This window comes from Olea europaea, chromosome 10, assembly GCF_002742605.1.
Source record: "Olea europaea var. sylvestris chromosome 10, O_europaea_v1, whole genome shotgun sequence".
Lineage (NCBI taxonomy): Eukaryota > Viridiplantae > Streptophyta > Magnoliopsida > Lamiales > Oleaceae > Olea > Olea europaea.
Genome location: NC_036246.1, coordinates 6,759,026 through 6,778,602, shown reverse-complemented (window position 1 = coordinate 6,778,602; position 19,577 = coordinate 6,759,026). Strand labels below are relative to the sequence as shown.

Below are 19,577 nucleotides of genomic sequence, written 5' to 3'. Positions count from 1 at the left end.
AATTTTGTGAAACATGTGTGTTGGGTAAATCACATAAGGTGAGCTTTGAGACTGGGTCACAGACCATATCTAGGCCCCTAGACTATGTCCAATTAGATTTATGGAGACCTGAGAATCAGCTTATCTTTAGAGAAAATAAGTACTTCATTTCTATAGTTGATGACTACTCAAGAAAGGTATAGACTTATCCATTAAAGACCAAATCTAAGACATTTCAAAAATTCATAACTTGGTCAAAGATGGCTGAGAATCAACTTGATAAGAAGTTAAAAGCTCTAAGAACTGATAATGGTTTGGAATTTTGTAATGCTAAGTTTGATAACTTCTATAAACAAAAGGGAATTGTAAGTCACAAAATTGTTAAGCACACACCTCAATAGAATGGGATAGCTGAAATAATGAACAGAATTCTGATGAACAAAGTTAGGTATATGCTAATTAGTTCTAAGTTTTTGGGCCGAGGCTATGACTATAGCTGTTTATCTTATAAATCGATCTCCATGCAGTTCTGTTGGGTTTAAGACTCCAGATGAACTTTGGACTGGAAAGCTCCCAAACCTTTTCTCAGATTAGCGTGTTTGGATGTACAGCATATGCACATTAGATTGAGGGAAAGTTGGATCCTAGAACAACTAAATGTATTATGCTTGGGTACCCTGAAGGGGTGAAGTGGTACAAATTGTGGGGGTTGGGTATGCAAGGTATTAAGATCATTAATAGCAGAAATGTAGTATTTAATAAATCTGAAATGTCATTTGTGAAGTGGTACATATTGTGGGTGTTGGGTGTGCAAGGTATTAAGATCATTAATAGCAGAAATGTAGTATTTAATAAATTTGAAATGTCATGTATGAAAAATTAAATCTATAATCCAAAAGAGCAAACTGGAAAGACTACCTCACAGTGTGAGGTAAAGTTAGCTAGGTTTAGTCACAACTAACCTGAGAATGCTGAAGCTGATGTTCAACAACCTGATGAAAATGTTGTTAACACAAATAAAGGTGAAGTAAATTTACCTCAAACTGAAGTTGAAATAGAAATTGTAAACTCAAATATTCCCACTATTGAGATAAGTACTCAAGATTATCAATTGGTTAGAGATAGGAAAAGAAGACAAGTCAAACCAAATCCAAGATACGACATAAATAACTTGACTAAATTTACCCTTATCTTCGGTGAATCTTTAGAGTATTTAGAAACTTCATCTTTTGAAGAGGCCATGAATAGCTCTAAATCTTAGAAATGGAAAAATGCCATGAATGAAGAGATGAAATCTTTACTTGATAATAAAACATAAAACTTGTAAAGAGACCTAAAAATCCAATAATTATTCAATGCAATTGGATTTTCGAAATAAATGATAGCATTACTTTATCTGACCCTGTGAGATATAAAGCTAAATTTGTACTCAAAAGCTTTGCTCAAAGGGAGGTTGTTGACTATAATGAGATCTTCTCTTTGGTTGTCAAATACAAGACCATAAGATTGATTATTGCACTAGTTGTTCAATTAAATTGGGAACTTAAACAATTAGATGTCAATACTGCATTCTTACATGGTGAGCTAGATAAGGATATCTATATGAGTCAACCCCAAGGGTTTGAGGTGAAGGAAAAGGAAGATTATGTTTACAAGTTGCAAAAATCATCGTACGGACTTAATCAAAATCGAAGGCAATGGTACATTAGATTTGACACATTTGTGTTGAAGATTGGATTCAAGAGAAGTGAATATGATCATTGTCTACACCATAATAATGTTATGGTTGGTGGTGAGGTTTATTTACTTCTATATGTTGATGACGTGCTATTGGCCAACTTTAGCAAAGCTAAATTAAGAACTTATTAAAGTTTGAATTTGATATGAAAGACTTAGAAAATGTTAAGAAAATTTTGGGAATGATTATTAACAGGAATAGACAAGAGAATAGTCTAACTAAAACACAAAGTGCTTATTTGCACAAGGTTATAACCAAATTTGGCATGAAAGATGCTAAGTGTGTGAATGTACCTCTTGCAGCCCGTATGAATCTATAATCAGCCCAATTACCTTAAACTGAAACTGAAGTGAAAGAAATAAAGAATATCCTATTTGTCAATGCTATAGGATTTGTCATTTTCTATAATCACTACTAGGCCAGACTTAGCTTATGCTATAAGTTTCTTAAGTAGATTTATGTCTAACCCTGGAAAACCTCATTGGGCTGGGTTAAAATGGCTTCTAAAATATATAGCTAGGACATTAAGTACCAGACTAGTGTCTGAAAGGAGATTTGAACAGCTTACTTTAAAGGGGTATGTAGACTCATTCTATTTCTTCACACTTGGTGATAATTGTATCATAAATAAGTTATAACTTCAATCTACTATCGCATTATCCAGTACGAAGGCTGAATATGTGGCAATTACTAAATTTGTAAAAGAATGTATCTAGTAGAAGTGAGTTTTGAGATAATAGAATTTTTTGTACGATTCACACATAATCTTCACTAATAGTCAAAGTGCTTTACTACTATGTAAGAATCCTATTTTCCATAAGAGATCCAAATACATTGAGGTGAAGTACCACTTTATACGAGAGAAAATTGCATACAATGAGTTCATTCTTGAAAAAAATCATGCACGTGTAAATCCATTTGACATAGGAACTAAAATTCTATCTATTGGTAAGTTCAAAACTTGTCTGTCTTTGCTGAATATTGATAAATGGTAATTTTTTGCAAATACCTGGGCGATGATGTAGGGTAAACTACCATCACGTACAATGTAGCAATTAGAGAGAGTAATTGGTTAGAGAAACACAAGGTAAAGATTGTAAAATGTGTTCTCTAAACCCATTTTCAAAAGTGGAAAAACGTTTTTCCTGGGTATAACCACTTGGCATAAATTAGTTGGCTGATTTACGGTGACTCGGATCTATGTTACTTATGGTTGATCTGGATCTAACTGCTGTAGCTTAAAGGCATATTTTGGACCCTTGAGTTGGCCCGGCTGATTGATGTTCATTCATTCATTTTCTCTCTAAATCTTGCGTAACCTTTCCTGTTCAAGGTCGGTGGTTTTCACTGTAAATCAGATCTAGTTTCTGGTTTTCTGGTGTAGTGTATAGTCAAATTTTGGTTGTGACTATGTATAGTTATCATTTGCAGAAGGTTTTCAATGTTCTTGTAGTTGATTAAACTGTATAGAATTTTGGCTACACTTGGTTACGGTCTTGAGTCAATTAGGGGTTGTTTTTCTTAAGATCTATATAAATCGGTGAAAATATCTCGGTTCTGATTATTGTGTTCTAATCTTGAACTCTCTTTTAAGCAGTTCTTTGCACATAGTGACGGGCTATTTAGCTCTGAGCCTCCAGATTAGGTGTTGTCAAATTGGGTGACCATTTCTTCAGTTGGTATTAACATTTTATGTGAGTTTGTGTTTCGGTGATTTACTTATTACCGATTTTAGTGCATGAAATCCTAACAAGCATCAATGAATATTTATGGTCAGATTTTTTCTGTGCAAATTTGCCTTCAAAAATTTGCGTTGGTAACTCTTTTGGTTGCTTTGATTGGCACCAGCGGAAGTGGAAATCAGAGCAAAAAGAAGTAGCAACAACCACAGTACCACGTACTGCAGAACAGAATAGATTCACAGCCACCCAAACTTTTCCGATGTCATTCGGTTTGATAAATGGTACTACCACTGCCCTTGCACTAACCACTGTTCCCATCAACAATCTCTCCACTTGGCAACATCCAAGTCCCATTATTTTGTCTCCCAAGCTCTTAATTGATTCCGAATAGTGTGATTTTTTCATCGGAAAATCACCAAAATAGGTTTAAAATGGATGAAAAATCACCAAAATCATTTTCACTCATGATTTTGCCTACCAGGCCTTTTGAAGAAAATGATGATCTATTCAATACAATATTTGGTTCTCAATCACAGCCATTGTTAAACCCTGAAATTTCGAAAGAATGGAATGCTTTGATTTGGATACTGAAATTGGAGAGATTGAAGAAGAATTGCTGTAATAATTTTAGAGAGAAATCCATTTGTGTGGTTAATGGTTTTGATATAAACAATTATTGTAACAATTTTAGAGAGAAAAGGAGAATGAGATAGTGCAAAGTGAAAAATAAAAATGGAATATAGTGCAAGGAAATTGCAATCGTTCATATTGGTTATATAAAATTGGTGAGGGTATAATGGGAATGGAATTGGGGACACATCGATATATGGTCACAGTGGTGATGACAGCGACGGTGGTAGAGAGAGAAAAGAGGAGAGGGAACTAATTTTTTTAAATTTTGATTTAATTTATTTATACTTTTTAAAAAAAATTCGAGACTATGATTACAACTTTCCCTACTACGATAAAGGAGGCAATATGCCAATTACTATTCAATCAGGACATATTTTATGTTTTCCTATTTTACCTTTCAATATCTCATAATATCCCATTTCACTTTTGAAACGTGGTCTAATGGTCTTCTCTATTTCTGCTTTTTTCCCAGGTTCCAGCCCATTTTGGACTGTTGCAGATTTGTCAGCCGAAATTATTGACTTCCCTATCTCACAAAGGGGCCCACTAATGGTATTATTAACTTTCCTATCTCACAAATGGGTCCACTAATAGTCAGAAAATCCTTTTCTTTTGGTAAAGAATCTATCTCTCCGCGCTGCGCGAAGAGATCGTTTGGCACCCTTTTTTTATTTTTTTTATTTAGTACCATCACTTTTTGAACCATCATTTTCATTTTCTCATGTAACTTCAATTTCTTTCTTTCTTGTTTTTTTGTTTTTTTGTTTTTTTTTACCTTATAAGAGTGAATATGATTTTTTACTATTCATTTCTGTCCGCTCGTGTTCACACTTAACGAGTTATTTTCTGGAATTTGTTTCTTAGGAAGGTCATTCAGTTTGAATTGGAAGAAAATCGCAAAACACGGAGACCACGATAAATGTTACTCACTACATCTCTGCATGAATACCATTTCAGCTTCTTATTTAGCTAATTTTCATCATTTATGAACAATTTATTGTGTGATTTTAATGTTATGTCTAGGTCATTTTGTTGAGAGTGGTTAAAGTGATCTTCATCTATTGCATTGCATTTCCTGAACATTATGATCTATCAGGTAATATTTTTACTACTTTTTTTCCCAATAAACTTTCTTCATCGTTCAATGGGTACATTTTAATATTTTGGTACATAGCACAATTATGAATTGTCAAATGTTTGTAAACTTAGAGAGATTAGTATCATCCCCATTAATTTCTTCCTTGGGAAAAAAATTGGTTAGCAAACACTTTTTAGTTGAATCTTACTAGAATATTATCCTTATTAAATTTCACTAATGATTGTCAATTTCTATAAGATATAGGTGAAAATATAATGAATTCTTTAATATTTGATACATTAATATTACTTTAAAAATACCACAATCCGTGCATTGCACAGAGCGAGAATATGGTGAGTACTATTCATTTATGACGTATTTTGTGTTTTCCTATTTTACCCTTGAGTATCCCATCACTACTAATGATCTTCCTACGCGTGTGTAGTGCTGCTGTTTTGCCTCATTTGAATTTTAACGTCCAAACAAAAAAATAGTTGACGTCATACTACATAATTTTTTTCAAGAAAATGATGTAAATTATATTGAGAAAATTGTCGCGAAAAAATAATAAATATTAATAAAAGAATTATTTAAAAAAAAAAGACAAGTTATACGCATTTTTAAACACATATTTGATGTACGTTTAACTATTTTTAATATTCATTTAGATCATTCAACGTGTTTATGATATAGTTCTCGAAATGAAATTCGACAGAATATAGAATATTTATATATTTGATTACTGTACAATCGTCGATGGATTTTTTAAGCTAGTTTGTTATCAAAATTCTTAATGTTTTAAATGATGTCTCTTTTGATATTAAAATTTTTTTTAAAGTTTATTAGAAATTTTTTTAAATGACGTCAAAAATTTTATTAGATTATTTAAAAAATTAATTGATCGAGAGGAAAAAGTAATAATAAGAAAAAAATTCTAAAAATATCGAACTTCTTTTATATATAAAAATTTTTAGATGTTAAAATAATCAAGATGAAAAATTAGTTGACCTCAATTTTGTGTTGCTATAATTGAAATGTATTTTCTGGGGATATGATAAATATTCCTTTGACGCATGGATTAAAAACCCAAATTATTGGAGCTTGTAATTTATATATCAAACATTATTTTAATTTGAGTAGTTATTTTACATATAAATGACATATTTGATGATAATTATATTTAATATAATTAAATCGTGTAATTAATCAAATCTTTTTTTATTGTTCAATCTCCAATTGATTTAATGAAAAGTTTTTTATTTACATGTAATATTATTTTATAGAAGATTTTGCGATTGAAAATAAAAGAGAGAAAAATGAAAAATAAATAAATAAATGGAGCCAAACACAAGCTGAGCCATAGTATAATATTTTGTCACTTAAATGGGATTGAGATTTTTATTTAATCACCCAATTTTTAGATATTTGAATTTAATCCTCCAAAATTTATATACATCTAAAATATTCAATAACGTCAACTAAATTAATCGACATCTTTTCATTGAGTATTAAAAATATTCAACATTGTGGTGATTCTTTTTGCTTGATTTGAATTTTTATGTTCAAAAGAAATAGTTGCTGTCATACCATATAATATATTTTTTAAGAAAATAATGTAAATTATATTAAGAAAATTATCGCTAAAAAATAATAAATATTAATAAAATAATTGATTTTTTAAAGAAAAAAGACAAGTTATACGCATTTTTTTGACACACGTTTGATGTACATTCAACTATTTTTGAAATTCATTTAGATCATTCGATATATTTATAATATAGTTTTCGAAATGAGTTTCGAGAGAATATAGAAGATTCATGCGTTCGACTATTGTATAATCATTGACCTACTACAATAAAAGAGTGAATGTGACTAGCACTATTCATTCATGACGTATTTTGTGTTTTCCTATTTTACCTTTGAATATCTCATGATATCCTGCTTCACTACTAAATTACTACTAATGATTTTCCTACGCGTGTATAATGCTACTATTTTGCCTGATTTGAATTTGTACGTTAAAAAAAATAGTTGACGTCATACCACATAATTTTTTTTTTTAAGAAAATGATATAAATTATATTGGGAAAATTGTCACGAAAAATAATAAATATTAATAAAATAATTGATTTTTTTAAGAAAAAGACGAATTATACGTATTTTTAATACATACGTTTGATGCACGTTTAACAATTTTCAATATTCATTTAAATTATTCGATATGTCTATAATATAGTTCTCGAAATGAGTTTCAAGAGAATATAGAAGATTTATGCATTCGACTACAGAACAATCGTCGCTGAATTTTTAAAATTAGTTTGTAATCGAAATTCTTAAATTTTTAAATGATATCTCTTTTGACATTAAAAAAAATTTAAAAGTTTATTACGAAATAGATTCGTATAAAAAAAATATATCAATCACCAAGAAAAAAAATGAAAAAAATTATTGAGCATTTTTGCTCAGTGACATGGAGCAGTTTTGCTCCTCTGCTCCGTGTCATGGAGCATGTGCAACAATATGTTTTTTTTTTTTTAAATGATGCTCCGTGTCGATTTTTTTTAAAATTGGGTGATTGATATCTTTTTTGTGTCAATTTTTTTCATTGGGTGATTTATTTAGTTTTTTATAAAAATCTACCATAAATCTTCTATATTCTCTTGAAACTCATTTCAAAAACTATATCATAGACACATCAAATGATCTAAATGAATATCGAAAATAGTTAAATGTACATCAAACGTGTGTATTGAAAATGCGTATGACTCGTATTTTTCTTTAAAAAATCAATTATTTTATTAATGTTTATTATTTTGTCGCAATAATTTTCTCAATATAATTTACATAATTTTCTTTAAAAAAAAATTTGTGTATGACATCAATTATCTTTCCTTTTGGAAGTAAAAATTCCTAATAAAATTATTATCACTTTATAATTTATATGTGTTATAAATTGTTATATAATTTTTCCTACTTTTCTCCATTCCTTTACGCAACATCTATAAAAAATATATACTACTTTTCTCCATTTCTTTACGCACCAATTAATCAAATTTGTAAATTTATTGTGAGAAATAAATAGATATTTTGACACATTAATATTACCGAAAAAATGACATAGTCCGTATATTGCACGGGTGGAAAACTAATATTGAGAAAATGGACTGCATGGGAATATTCCACACTAAAGGTTTCAAATAAGGCGTTTTGTGCTATTTTCAAGGAAGTTTTTTGTAGTATAACATATAGGTAGGAAATATTGTTCTATTTAACCAAATCAAAAATATTATAAAACGAATAATGGTTTCAATCCGAGTTATGCTGAGCATGTGTGCCTTAAAATAGTGTAATTAAAAAGTAAAAAAAATAAATTATTTGCAAAATATTTTATTGGTGAGAATGTGAAATTGAAAACAAGCCTTTGTTTGGCTCCATTTAATGAGATATTGGGAAAAATATATTTTGAAATGGTAATTTTTTTAGAGAAAGTGAGATTAAAAGTAAGAACAAATTTTAAATTTAGGTGTAATATTATTTTATTGAAAAATGTTATTAAAAAAAATGCAGTAAAATCTTATGGAGCCCAATTGGGGGCTGAATTTAAGAAAAAATTTGTTAATGTTGTCAAACAAGGGTTTTTATTATTACAATTTTGGTTGACAATACACACTTAAAAGTCAAGATCTATTGTTTACTTGCTGGTCATTTAATTAATTATTGACACATGATGTTAGTGATAAAGTTAATGAAAGTAAAATTAAGAGAATATGTTAATTATTAATGACATATCAATAATTAATTATATGGGTAATAAAATTGGACAGCAGACCTCGACCACACATTTGACAACATCATATTCATCTATTTTAAAAAAATAATTTTAAATTGATGGTCTAATTTTTGACAACATCAATATTGTTAACCACAATTGTCATAAAAAATGTATAAAAAATAATGTTATTCGTAATCGTTCACTACGATAGTCACCTTATATAATATAAACATGATAGACGATTATTTGATGCATAAATGTGACAAATTTTTTTTTATTAATGTAACTATTTGTTATGAATATGTCGTGTAAAACGATTATCGTGGTAAACAACTGTGAACATCATTATTCTTGTATCAAAAGCTCATTCTTCAAACCTCGTTATGTGTCAATACGATTGTCAGTAACCGCCTAGTTACCTAATCATTACCAAACTCCAGCTAATACAGAGTTTCGTCTTCCGTTTTCATAATAACTTGTGCTTCGACTTTCCTTTCCTCCCTCTCTCTAACATTCGGCGGCCGTGACCTGGGATCCAGACACCGTTTTTAAGAGTGGCGAAGAAACGTCAAAACCTAGAGGTCAAAAATGAAGATCTTCGTCAAGACACTTAAGGGCACCCACTTCGAGATCGAATTGAAACCGGAAGACACCGTATTTATCTCCTTCTCGCTCTATGCATGATGTCTATTTATTTATTTATTTTTATTTGTGTATGTGGAAGTTTGAACTGAATTATTATTTATCTGTTGGTAAGGTATGATAGGGTTTGGGGATTGTTAAGATTAGGATTCTAGATTATGTTTTGCGCGGATTGATATTTGTTCTCAACAATTGTCGTACAATTGAGTGAGTTCTCGTTTTTGCTTCGTAGACTTTGAGCTCTATGCCTGTTTTTTATGTCTGAATTTTTGTTTTAATTTCAACTTTGAATTTTTGTAATTCGAAATAGAGAATGACGAATATATGTTTCAACTGGATATTCATTAGCAAATTGGCGGGTCTTGATTATCAGCGACTGGATTAAACTTATGTTCATACTTTCCAGAGAAATATTACTCTAGGTTTGGTATACCTCACTTGAATTTCTACAGATTGAAAGCAATAGCAAACTCATTGGAAAATTAATTTTATAGCCTAAGTTTTTGTAAGTCGATGTTGAATATGGTTCGCAGGAACTGCTGTTCAAGTGACTGAACATCTGCTTTCGGTGATAAATACCACCCAAGAACAGCTGTTCTAGTGACTTTCGATTATGCCCTTTTTAAAGTTTGCTCCTGTTACAATTCAACAATGATTAGAGATTTGATTTAATAAGCTTCTCTAATTTCATGGCAAAGACAAATTTTGTTGAAAGTTATGGTGGACGATAAGTGTAGTATGTCTCAATTGATTGACTATTTGACGTGGGAGAGTCTAGACAGTTTCAGTTGCATTTTGTGTATGTTCATCTGCCTCTTGATGTTGTCGGTTTTACTACACTTTGAGTGATACTTCCATAATTTTTAGGCTTCTTGCCTTAACAAATGCCCCTATCATTTGATCCTGTCGAAATACTTGTCTCTGCCACAGCACAACTACAGTTCTTACGAACCGACTAGTCTGCTTGGAGGATAATCCTTGTTGCCTAAGTTTTTGTATATTCAGTTTTGTGGTGTTTCAAATGATTTAAGTGTCTGTTGAACTCTAGGTGGCAGATGTGAAAAAGAAAATAGAAACGGTTCAGGGATCAGATGTCTACCCTGCTTCTCAGCAAATGCTCATCCATCAGGGGAAAGTTCTCAAGGATGAGACGACACTTGAGGAGAACAAAGTAGCTGAAAAAAGTTTCGTTGTCATCATGTTAAGCAAGGTATCTGTTTTCACATTATTTGGATCTTATCATATCCCATAAGTTCTATATGGTTTTGCTCGAATGAAAATCATATCAATAATGACTTGCTATGTTTATGACTCAGACAAAAATGTGACTGCAGCGTAGGAAGAGGAGGCATTATTAAAGTAGACGAGTTAAACTAACATACAATTTCTTTTGATAATTTACAATTTGACAGCAGCTTTTTGATGTGCATTGTCTTTGTATAAGTTTGCTTCATTGCTGGTATGCCACTGAACATTTTTTGTTGGTGTGTTGTTGTGCATGTTTGTGGTTGTCAATTTTACGAGTTATATTAACTACAATGGAAAAAAGTATAATAATGCATTTATGTCAATTCACATCATGCATTCCACACAATTTAGTTTTGTAGCTTATTATGTTTGTATTTGCAACTTTTGCAGAACAAGGCTTCATCAAGTGGGGCTGCAACTGCATCAACTGCATCTTTGAGTAGGGTGTGTGAATCTGACCTTTACATCAGTTTCTTTGACAGCGTTTTTGGACTTGATTCCGTTTGTTGTCAAAATGGAATTAGGATTACATCAATCACATAGTAAATGCTCGCATATCTACTTGGCAAGCTTTGAACTGTCATTTTTTTTTCTTTGTGAATTTCATTTATACTTGAACTCCTGTTGCTTAACGTTTCTTTCTGGGCTTACCTTAAACTGTATTTTTATGGAGAAAGATATTCATAATTGCATGCGACTGCCATTCAGCTTAAATGTCTTGGCTGTTATATCTGCATGTGTGTGTATATCCTTAAGTTGAATGAAATGGAATAAGATATTGTCTTGATTTTAATTGTTGGGAATCATCTAATTGTTGTATTATGTGTTGATTAGTTATCAGTGCTAATGATTTTCATCTCTCTAGAACCAACCGGCAAGAAATACTCCTCCACCAGCACAATCTGTAACAGCATCCCCGACTCCTGCATCAACTTTGGCACCGTAAAAGCCATCTTTCTGCTCTATTTTTCATCAATTATAAGTAATTATTTTCTGGTTTTGATCCCTACTCTTCACCTTTTCATTTCTCGTGTGCAGTCCACAATCTGCCCCTGAATCTGTTCCTGCCCCTGCCCCTGCCGCAGCTTCGTGAGTACAAGTGATCTGTTTGTTTACTGCTAATAGGATATATCAGTTTTGAAACTGTCATATGAAAATTGAGTGTTAATTTACGTGTATTTATTCTTGAAACAGCTCAGAGACGGATGTTTACGATCAAGCAGCATCAAATCTTGTTGCTGGAAGTAACTTAGAGGCCACTGTTCAGCAAATTCTTGATATGGGTGGAGGTAGTTGGGATCGAGGTACTGTTATACGAGCTTTACGTGCTGCATATAACAATCCAGAGAGAGCTGTTGAATACCTCTATTCTGTGAGTCTTTCCCAAAAGTTTTGAACTCTAGATACATGGTACTCGGATTTTGGCCTGCGTTTTCATTTTGCTAAAAGGAAAAAAATGTCTGGTAGAATTAGTTCCTTGAATCATTTAGTTGCTCCTTTTTATATAAGAGTTCTATTTCAGGGTATTCCTGAGCAAGCAGAAGTTCCTCCTCCTGTTGCTCAACCTCCTGCAGGTGTGCAGCCTGTGAATCCTTCAATCCAGGCAACAGAGCCAGTGGTGCCTTCGAGTGGACCCAATGTCAATCCTTTAGACCTTTTTCCACAGGTAGAAATTTGTTTGAATATAATTTGAAATATCTTTGAAAAAAAAACGAATAATAAAAAAGACTTTTAATTGGTCGTTCCTATGGAACCAGGGCATGCCAAATGTGGGTTCAAATGCGACTGGTAACTTGGATTTTCTTCGCAATAGTCAACAGGTACAGAAAGCTGTGTTTATTAGGAAACTAAAAAACAATTATGGTTTGATTCTGTTTGACATATTTTTTTTTTTTTTCAGTTTCAAGCTCTGCGGGCCATGGTGCAAGCCAATCCTCAAATCTTGCAGGTACTAGTTTCACACTTCCAATAAAATTAAACAGTGTCAGGCAGAAATGCTGATTTGTCCTATGATGATGTTGCTGCAGCCTATGCTTCAAGAGCTGGGGAAGCAAAACCCACAATTAGTGAGGTTGATTCAAGAACATCAGGCTGACTTTCTACGCCTAATAAATGAACCTGTTGAAGGGGAGGGGTGAGAGGATCTACTGTAAATTCTCCTATTGTCTTTTTCTTCTTGGGAAGTTGTATCCAGTCAATAATAGCTTTTGTCTTTCTCTGGTTCACTGATCCGTCTTACTCTTTCTTCATATATCCTGGCAACTGACTTGAAATGCCAATAATGATTCAGGAACATAGAAGGGCAACTTACCGATGCAATGCCGCAGACTGTGACTGTCACACCTGAAGAGCGGGAAGCAATTGAACGTGTAAGTTTTTCACTCTCAATTTTTGTTTCTTTATGCATGTTTCAATACGCATTTTGTAGCACTTGTTTGTTGTTTAGCCTGATGAGATGGTTTGAGCTTCTTGGCAACTTTGACCACATGGAGTAATGTCTGGAAACGTGAGAGATCAAAGAACTATGATTGTTAGACTTTAGTCTTTAGGTTATCATTTAGCAGATAGCAAGGGATTTTGGATTATCGTGTCAAACGCTTCTAAATAATTCTTACCCACTACTGTTCTTCAAATTGTAGTTGCATTTCACAAGCAGAGGACTATGCTTTGAGTATTTGTCTGCTGTAGTATCACCAGTCGCCAGTCACAAATTCTGAAGATTATATAATGTAGATCTACATGCTAATTACCATAATTTACGTTGTTTTCACAGAATGTAGTGTTAAACAACTGTGCATTAATAGATAGCATAAGATCCACGAGTACATGCCATATTTTGAAGGGTGATTTTCTCTTGTGGATTGATTTACGAAGTCTTAAACATATATTTGGCTCGGTGATTGGGGCTTTCTTACGCAGCTTTTTGTTAAAGGTGTGACGCCTGTAGCAATGTTTACCTAACAAAACCAAGCAAGTAAAAACTACCTTTTTTCATGTTGAAACAAACTCAAGAGTACTTTGCACGTGCATCTATGCACGAGTTTGATCTCTGTCATTCATTGCACTACTCTCCTGTATGGTATCATTGGTATGTTGCTGGATTCTTGTTACTTTCTCAATCCCAACAACCACGATTATTTTGTGTGTAGAACCCTTTTCTAGAACAATGGATAACATCTTTCAACGCTGCACTTTTGGTTACATAGTCAACATCCTTCGAAGTCATGATACAAATAGGGATTGAACAGCATTATGTCCGGAAGCCGTGTTCCATGTCTTTTATCTGTTTATTAATTTAAATCACATGTTAAATCCCTTATCATTCTTTTAATTTTATTTTTTTAAAATCAAAACTAAAGGACGTGTAGCATATGTGTCCAAGAACTTGCAAAATGAAGTCTGTAATGTCATGTTTTCCATGCTTGAAGCTTCCCATCTTTTTACCTAGATGGATTCTCAACAGTCTAGAATTTGCTTACTAAACATCAGTTTTATCTTGCAGCTTGAAGCTATGGGTTTTGATCGAGCTTTGGTGTTGGAAGTATTTTTCGCTTGCAACAAGAACGAGGAGCTGGCTGCAAACTATCTATTAGATCATATGCACGAGTTTGACGAGTAAAATGGTTTAAAATGAAGTAGATTCTTTTCTATGGTTTCCTCTTTTCGCATGCAAGAACTTTTCTCTTGCCATGTGAATTAACTATTACGCTTTTTCAAAAACTCTGTACTTTGGATACGAAAAATAGAACTATTCAAGTACTTGTCTTATTATTTATTGTCCTTGGAGTGCTATCCTCTTTGTTTCATTTTCATCTTGGTAAGTTTTTATTCTTTTATTATATAAAAAACATTTGGTAGGGATTAAAATCTAAATTTTAATTTAAGTAAAAGTCGAAAGACCTAAGCTTTATAGATGAAGGGAGTTCCGACTATTAGATTAGTATTGATGGCAGTCTGGATTCAAATATCACACATTTCATCAAAATTTACTATAATTCTGACTTTAATCCTCAGGGCTTAATCATTTTCAAGCGTAATAAAATTTTGCATACAGAAATGGTTAACGGTGAGTTTCTAATTCTCACATCAAGACCCTCTCAATCTTGTTTTTGTTCCAAATACATACAAAGAAGTCAATTTAAGCAGAAAGATCGACTAAAGATGCTAACGAGCTGACCTTGATCCGCTTATAATTAAAAATTAAGAGCACGCCCCACTTAATGAAAGGTTGCAAACAATTTCAGCTGTGAAGTGTCGTACATATAAGCAAAAATAAAATGTGAAACCTTAACTTACAAACAAGTCCCGTTACTCAGCTGCCACAAATTGATGATATGAGCAGCTTGATTGAGCAAAACAACCTTCTGTTTCTTGGAAATCCAAGGTTTACGCTCCAGCATAGTTTTAAGCTCCTCGCAAGCATCTTTTCTTGGCCAAAAATAGTAAGGACTCAAAGGAATAGTCCCACCACGACCTCCTGGAATCACTTGGTCTATAGCTATTCCAATGTTCTTCTCCATCCACACGAATTTCAGCACTAGTCTTGGTCTCTCCATCGTCTTCACTACAACTCCCAGCTTCTGTTTATCTTGATTACTGCCATGATTCTCCAAGATTGATGACGTTTCTTGAGTTGGGGATGAAGACGAACAGGAAATATTAATGGGTTTGAGTTTTCTTGTGTTGGGTGGATGAACTGTATTTGGAAAGCTTGGATGTTTGGGGGATTTTGCTGGGTTTAGGAAATTTGAAGCATAATTTGCTGTATTGCCCGTATTTTGTCGAATGGCCAGAGGTAATAGCATTTCTGTTGGCGAGAAGGTAAGGACTATGGTTTTCTTTCAAGGGGAAAGGAAAGCTCGTGTCTTGTATGAAATGGAGATAAGGTAACGGAGAATTGTAAATGGGTAAATATATTACTAACACGAATTTTATTTATCCCACCATTAACATAAACATTTAACTGAAAATTTGATAAATATCCTATAGTCAAAATCATTTTACAAACATAATTCTACACTATTAAAGAAAAGGTGATTAGCACAAAACGTTTCTATCTTCCAATATTTTTGTACAAAACATTTCTGCGTTTCGATTTTTGGTATTGTCATCCATATTTTTACCTTTCATTATCAAAAAGTCATTCCATTCACTTATCGTCAATTGCTTCATTAATTCCACACAAAAAGCCAATTTTCTTTTGTGTAATTACATTCACGCAACAATTTTTTATATTTACAACACATTTTAATTACAAGAAAAGTTTTCAATTTTTATTTACTTTTACTTTTATGTCCTCGACTTTTTTCTCATTGTATTGTTATTCTTCACAATTACGATTTTTATCCAAACATTCTACTAATGTGCATTGGAAAGAGGGACAAATATCTTTTTATTAATTATTTATTTCTATTATTTAAAAATACGAGAGATAAATATATATTTTTCGTTCTCGTAAAAAACATTTTGATCGAAAATTGGCATTACTTGCTGTGAAGATGGAAAGAGGGTTGATGATAAAATGTTTTTTTGAAAAAAAAAAAAAAGTTGAGAACATAAATGTAAAAATAAGAAAAGTTTAGATATATTCATTGCAATTGAAATGTGGTGTAGATAACAAAAATTGTGGCGTGAATAGATTCACCCATTTCTTTTCAAATAACAAGGGCAATACAATCTTAAACCAAAGTTTTCTTTCCTTTCTGCCTTCAAAATTAATTTTTTTTTAATAACTAACAGTATCGTTAATATGAAAGTAATTTATAAAATTATTCCATTAAATAAATAACAATGACGTAAATAATATTCCATTTCACCCTGGGAAAAAATGACTGTTGTAATAGTGGATTACTCATAAAATTTGGAATGCTTGATCCCTTTTTTTGCTTATTAAGGATGTAACTAAGGCGTAAAATGAGAAGAACAATGGCACATTTGGTACTGTAAATAACTTACCAGGTTTCAACAGTCAATGTCTTATCAAATTTCAATAGAGAGGATGAACTGGACCTCTTTTTTTCTTTGTAGAATGAAATTAAATTTGTGATAATCATCCTAGTGATGGCAACAGGGCGGGCCGCGCTTGGCCAAAACCTCGCCCCGTGCCCCACCCCGTCTTTGTTGCTTCGTTTAATTTTTTTTTTTAATTTTTTTTTTTCACATTTTGAAAGTTTCAAATTATGTTATTATTAAAAAATAAAATACAAATTCAAAATAGATTTTTAACGGGTAAATTGCTTAGAAATAAAATTATTTTTAATTTTTTAACTGCCCCGTCAACCCGTTCAGGGCGGGACGGGGTAAATTGCCATCCCCTAAATCATCCTACCTATTAATATGTTTTGCACGTAACAACCTTACCTTTTAAAGTAATTTGCGTAAAACATCTTTACTTTTGTCAAACATTGTGCAAATTGTCCATACCTATTTTGAGTTGGATTTTGCTTGTTTGCCAAGTTGAGGCCTCACAGGCTGTTTACAGACTTCTCCCCAAGAGATCGGTCCCACATGGGATCCATGATGATAAAAAATTGTACAAAAATCACGGGGTACTTTTTAAATTGGTTTGGTCAAACAACCAATTTTCCAGTTTGATCATTTTTTTTTGTATTCACCACATTGGCCTCTTGTCAATAAAAAGACAATTATGCCCTGATTTATGTTTCACAATTACAAAAGTATATCAATTCTTTGAAAGACAATAATACCCTTAAAAGTTTAAATAAATTCAGTTACTTCCATACATAAATTTCAAAATCAGTTTTGCTTATCAGTTTCTCCAATACAGTAAAAAAGAATTTTTTCCTTCCATTTGCTAAAATATTGAAATCTCCCAAAATTATCAAAGGTTCAACAAAGAAACAAAACTCACAGTCGACACTGAAAATTGGTAAGTCTAAATACGTATTTTTAATTTTGTTTTAGTTAAATTTACTGTTTGAATCTTTAAATCTTTTTTTTGACAAAGGCAAATGAATTTTACAGTATTTAAACACAGATATATAATTTTTTTATAGCAAAAATAACAAAAAAATTCATCTCTGTATGCATATATTTTACAGGAAAAATTTATAGGTGTCTGTAAAATAAATATTTAAACATTATTTCGTTGAAAAAGGGAAAAAATAAAAAATTCGAGCATAAATTCCAGATGAAACGGACGAAAAAAGCTGGGCTAAATGTTTCCAGCCGGCCCAGTTATTTGGGCCAGCCGGAAACATCCGACCCAGCCGGCCAATTTTTTTCCCCCTCCCCTCCACTTTCAAATTTTAGAATTTATTTGTTCATTAATATATGTTTATTGAAATAAATATTAATGAATATTTAATACTGATTGAAATAAATATTTTTAAAACAATTAAAATAATCAATGAATTATTTAAAATATTAAATTAAATAAAATATGAAATGAACAATTTAAAAAATTATATATTAATTCCTTATTTTTAATTTGTGGCAGATATGGCATCAGCATGTATCCCAATTTGTTACTTTGATAAATTTCAAATCAATGAAAATGTTCAGTGGGAATGGAAAAGGACGAGTGAAGGAGATGGGGTTGAAGCAATTTTTATAACAAGGAGTACATCGTTTGTAGAAATGTACAGTGATATACAAAACATGCTTAACGTCGATCCCTCTCAGTACGATATGGAATTGGGATTTTTGTTTCATAAGCATTCAACTATTCCAATTCTACCTATGAAAGTTACTTCTGAAATGGAAATGAAACATCTAATTAAATTAAACCAATGTCGAAAGTCGACTCCTATTTGCGTAACTTTATTGGGGACGAATGTCCACGAGAGTGAACACGAAGTTTCAAATAAAGAGAATCGTAATGTAAATAATGTTTGGGATACAATTCAGATTGTTCTTGAAGATGATGTGGTTATTCCCGAGACCACTGCTACTCACCATGATCACACTGTTACGCACAGAATTTCATCGATAATTGAAGACAACGAGAATGAAAACGCATTTACAAACGAGGATTTGATTGCTTTATCCCGTAGGAGACATGAATCGGGTGGGAGCTCACAGGCCGGATCGAGTACACGGTCCTTTAATTGTTCGCGTGTAGTTCCCGATGATGAAGATGTATATGTTGAGCAACTATTCGAATCAAAGAAAGAATTGCAAGAAGCTGTGCACCGGATTGCTTCAAAATATAACTTCGAGTTTAAAGTGAAGAAATCAAACAAGTCGACGTACACAATTATCTGCATTAACGACAGTTGCCATTGGTGTTTGCGAGCAACTAAGATGGACACGAATGAGTTCTTTGTAGTCCGTAAGTATGCATGGGAATATACTTGCGAAGTGGGTATTCGTCGAAATGATCATAGGCAGGCCCGATCATGGTTCATTGGTCGAGATATAATGCACAAATTCCAGGATCCACGAACGATCTACAGACCTTCGGACATCATTAATGGTGTTCGACAAGAGTACGGGGTGGTCATGAGCTATCAGAAGGCTTGGAAGGCTAAAGAATATGCATTGGAGGATTTGATGGGTTCGACCGAGGAGAGTTATGCTAAATTAGCTAAGTATTTCATTGCTTAAATGTTTATTTCTTTGTTATTTTAAATTTTAATTATTTAATTTTAATTGTTTATTTATATGTAATTAATTATTTAATTAAATTGTTTATTTTTCTGTTCATTTAATATTTAATATATTATCTAAATTATGATTATTTTTATTTACATTGGCCAGATATTGCTATAATATGAGATGAATTAATACTGGTCAGCATTTTTTATTGAGAAGGATAACAAAAATCGCTTCAAATATTTCTTT

At 32.1% G+C, this 19,577-nt stretch overlaps 3 protein-coding genes and 1 long non-coding RNA gene across 4 annotated transcripts; 3 read left to right on the top strand and 1 right to left on the bottom strand.

The window, feature by feature from the left end:
• Window positions 1-239: 239 nt before the first annotated feature.
• Window positions 240-1,848, top strand: LOC111400227. The gene is made up of 5 exons (XM_023027654.1): window positions 240-344; window positions 507-515; window positions 605-794; window positions 957-1,188; window positions 1,416-1,848. Exons 1-5 carry the CDS (start codon window positions 240-242, stop codon window positions 1,846-1,848), a joined length of 969 nt encoding a protein of 322 aa, XP_022883422.1.
• Window positions 1,849-1,876: 28 nt separating this feature from the next.
• LOC111401041 lies at window positions 1,877-4,745 on the top strand. The gene is made up of 3 exons (XR_002703912.1): window positions 1,877-2,804; window positions 3,315-3,680; window positions 4,505-4,745. It is a non-coding gene; the product is annotated as an uncharacterized LOC111401041 (long non-coding RNA).
• A 4,446-nt stretch (window positions 4,746-9,191) lies between these two features.
• On the top strand, window positions 9,192-14,562 carry LOC111401040 (ubiquitin receptor RAD23d-like). Its single transcript, XM_023028572.1, has 12 exons — window positions 9,192-9,536; window positions 10,573-10,734; window positions 11,163-11,216; window positions 11,638-11,714; window positions 11,811-11,861; window positions 11,967-12,144; window positions 12,295-12,438; window positions 12,530-12,592; window positions 12,673-12,720; window positions 12,800-12,906; window positions 13,063-13,141; window positions 14,275-14,562. Exons 1-12 carry the CDS (start codon window positions 9,471-9,473, stop codon window positions 14,389-14,391), a joined length of 1,146 nt encoding a protein of 381 aa, XP_022884340.1. The 5' UTR covers window positions 9,192-9,470; the 3' UTR covers window positions 14,392-14,562.
• A 366-nt stretch (window positions 14,563-14,928) lies between these two features.
• Window positions 14,929-15,674, bottom strand: LOC111401039 (30S ribosomal protein 3, chloroplastic-like). The gene has a single exon (XM_023028571.1). The coding sequence runs from the start codon at window positions 15,575-15,577 to the stop codon at window positions 15,065-15,067; it is 513 nt and encodes a 170-aa protein (XP_022884339.1). The 5' UTR covers window positions 15,578-15,674; the 3' UTR covers window positions 14,929-15,064.
• Window positions 15,675-19,577: the final 3,903 nt, after the last annotated feature.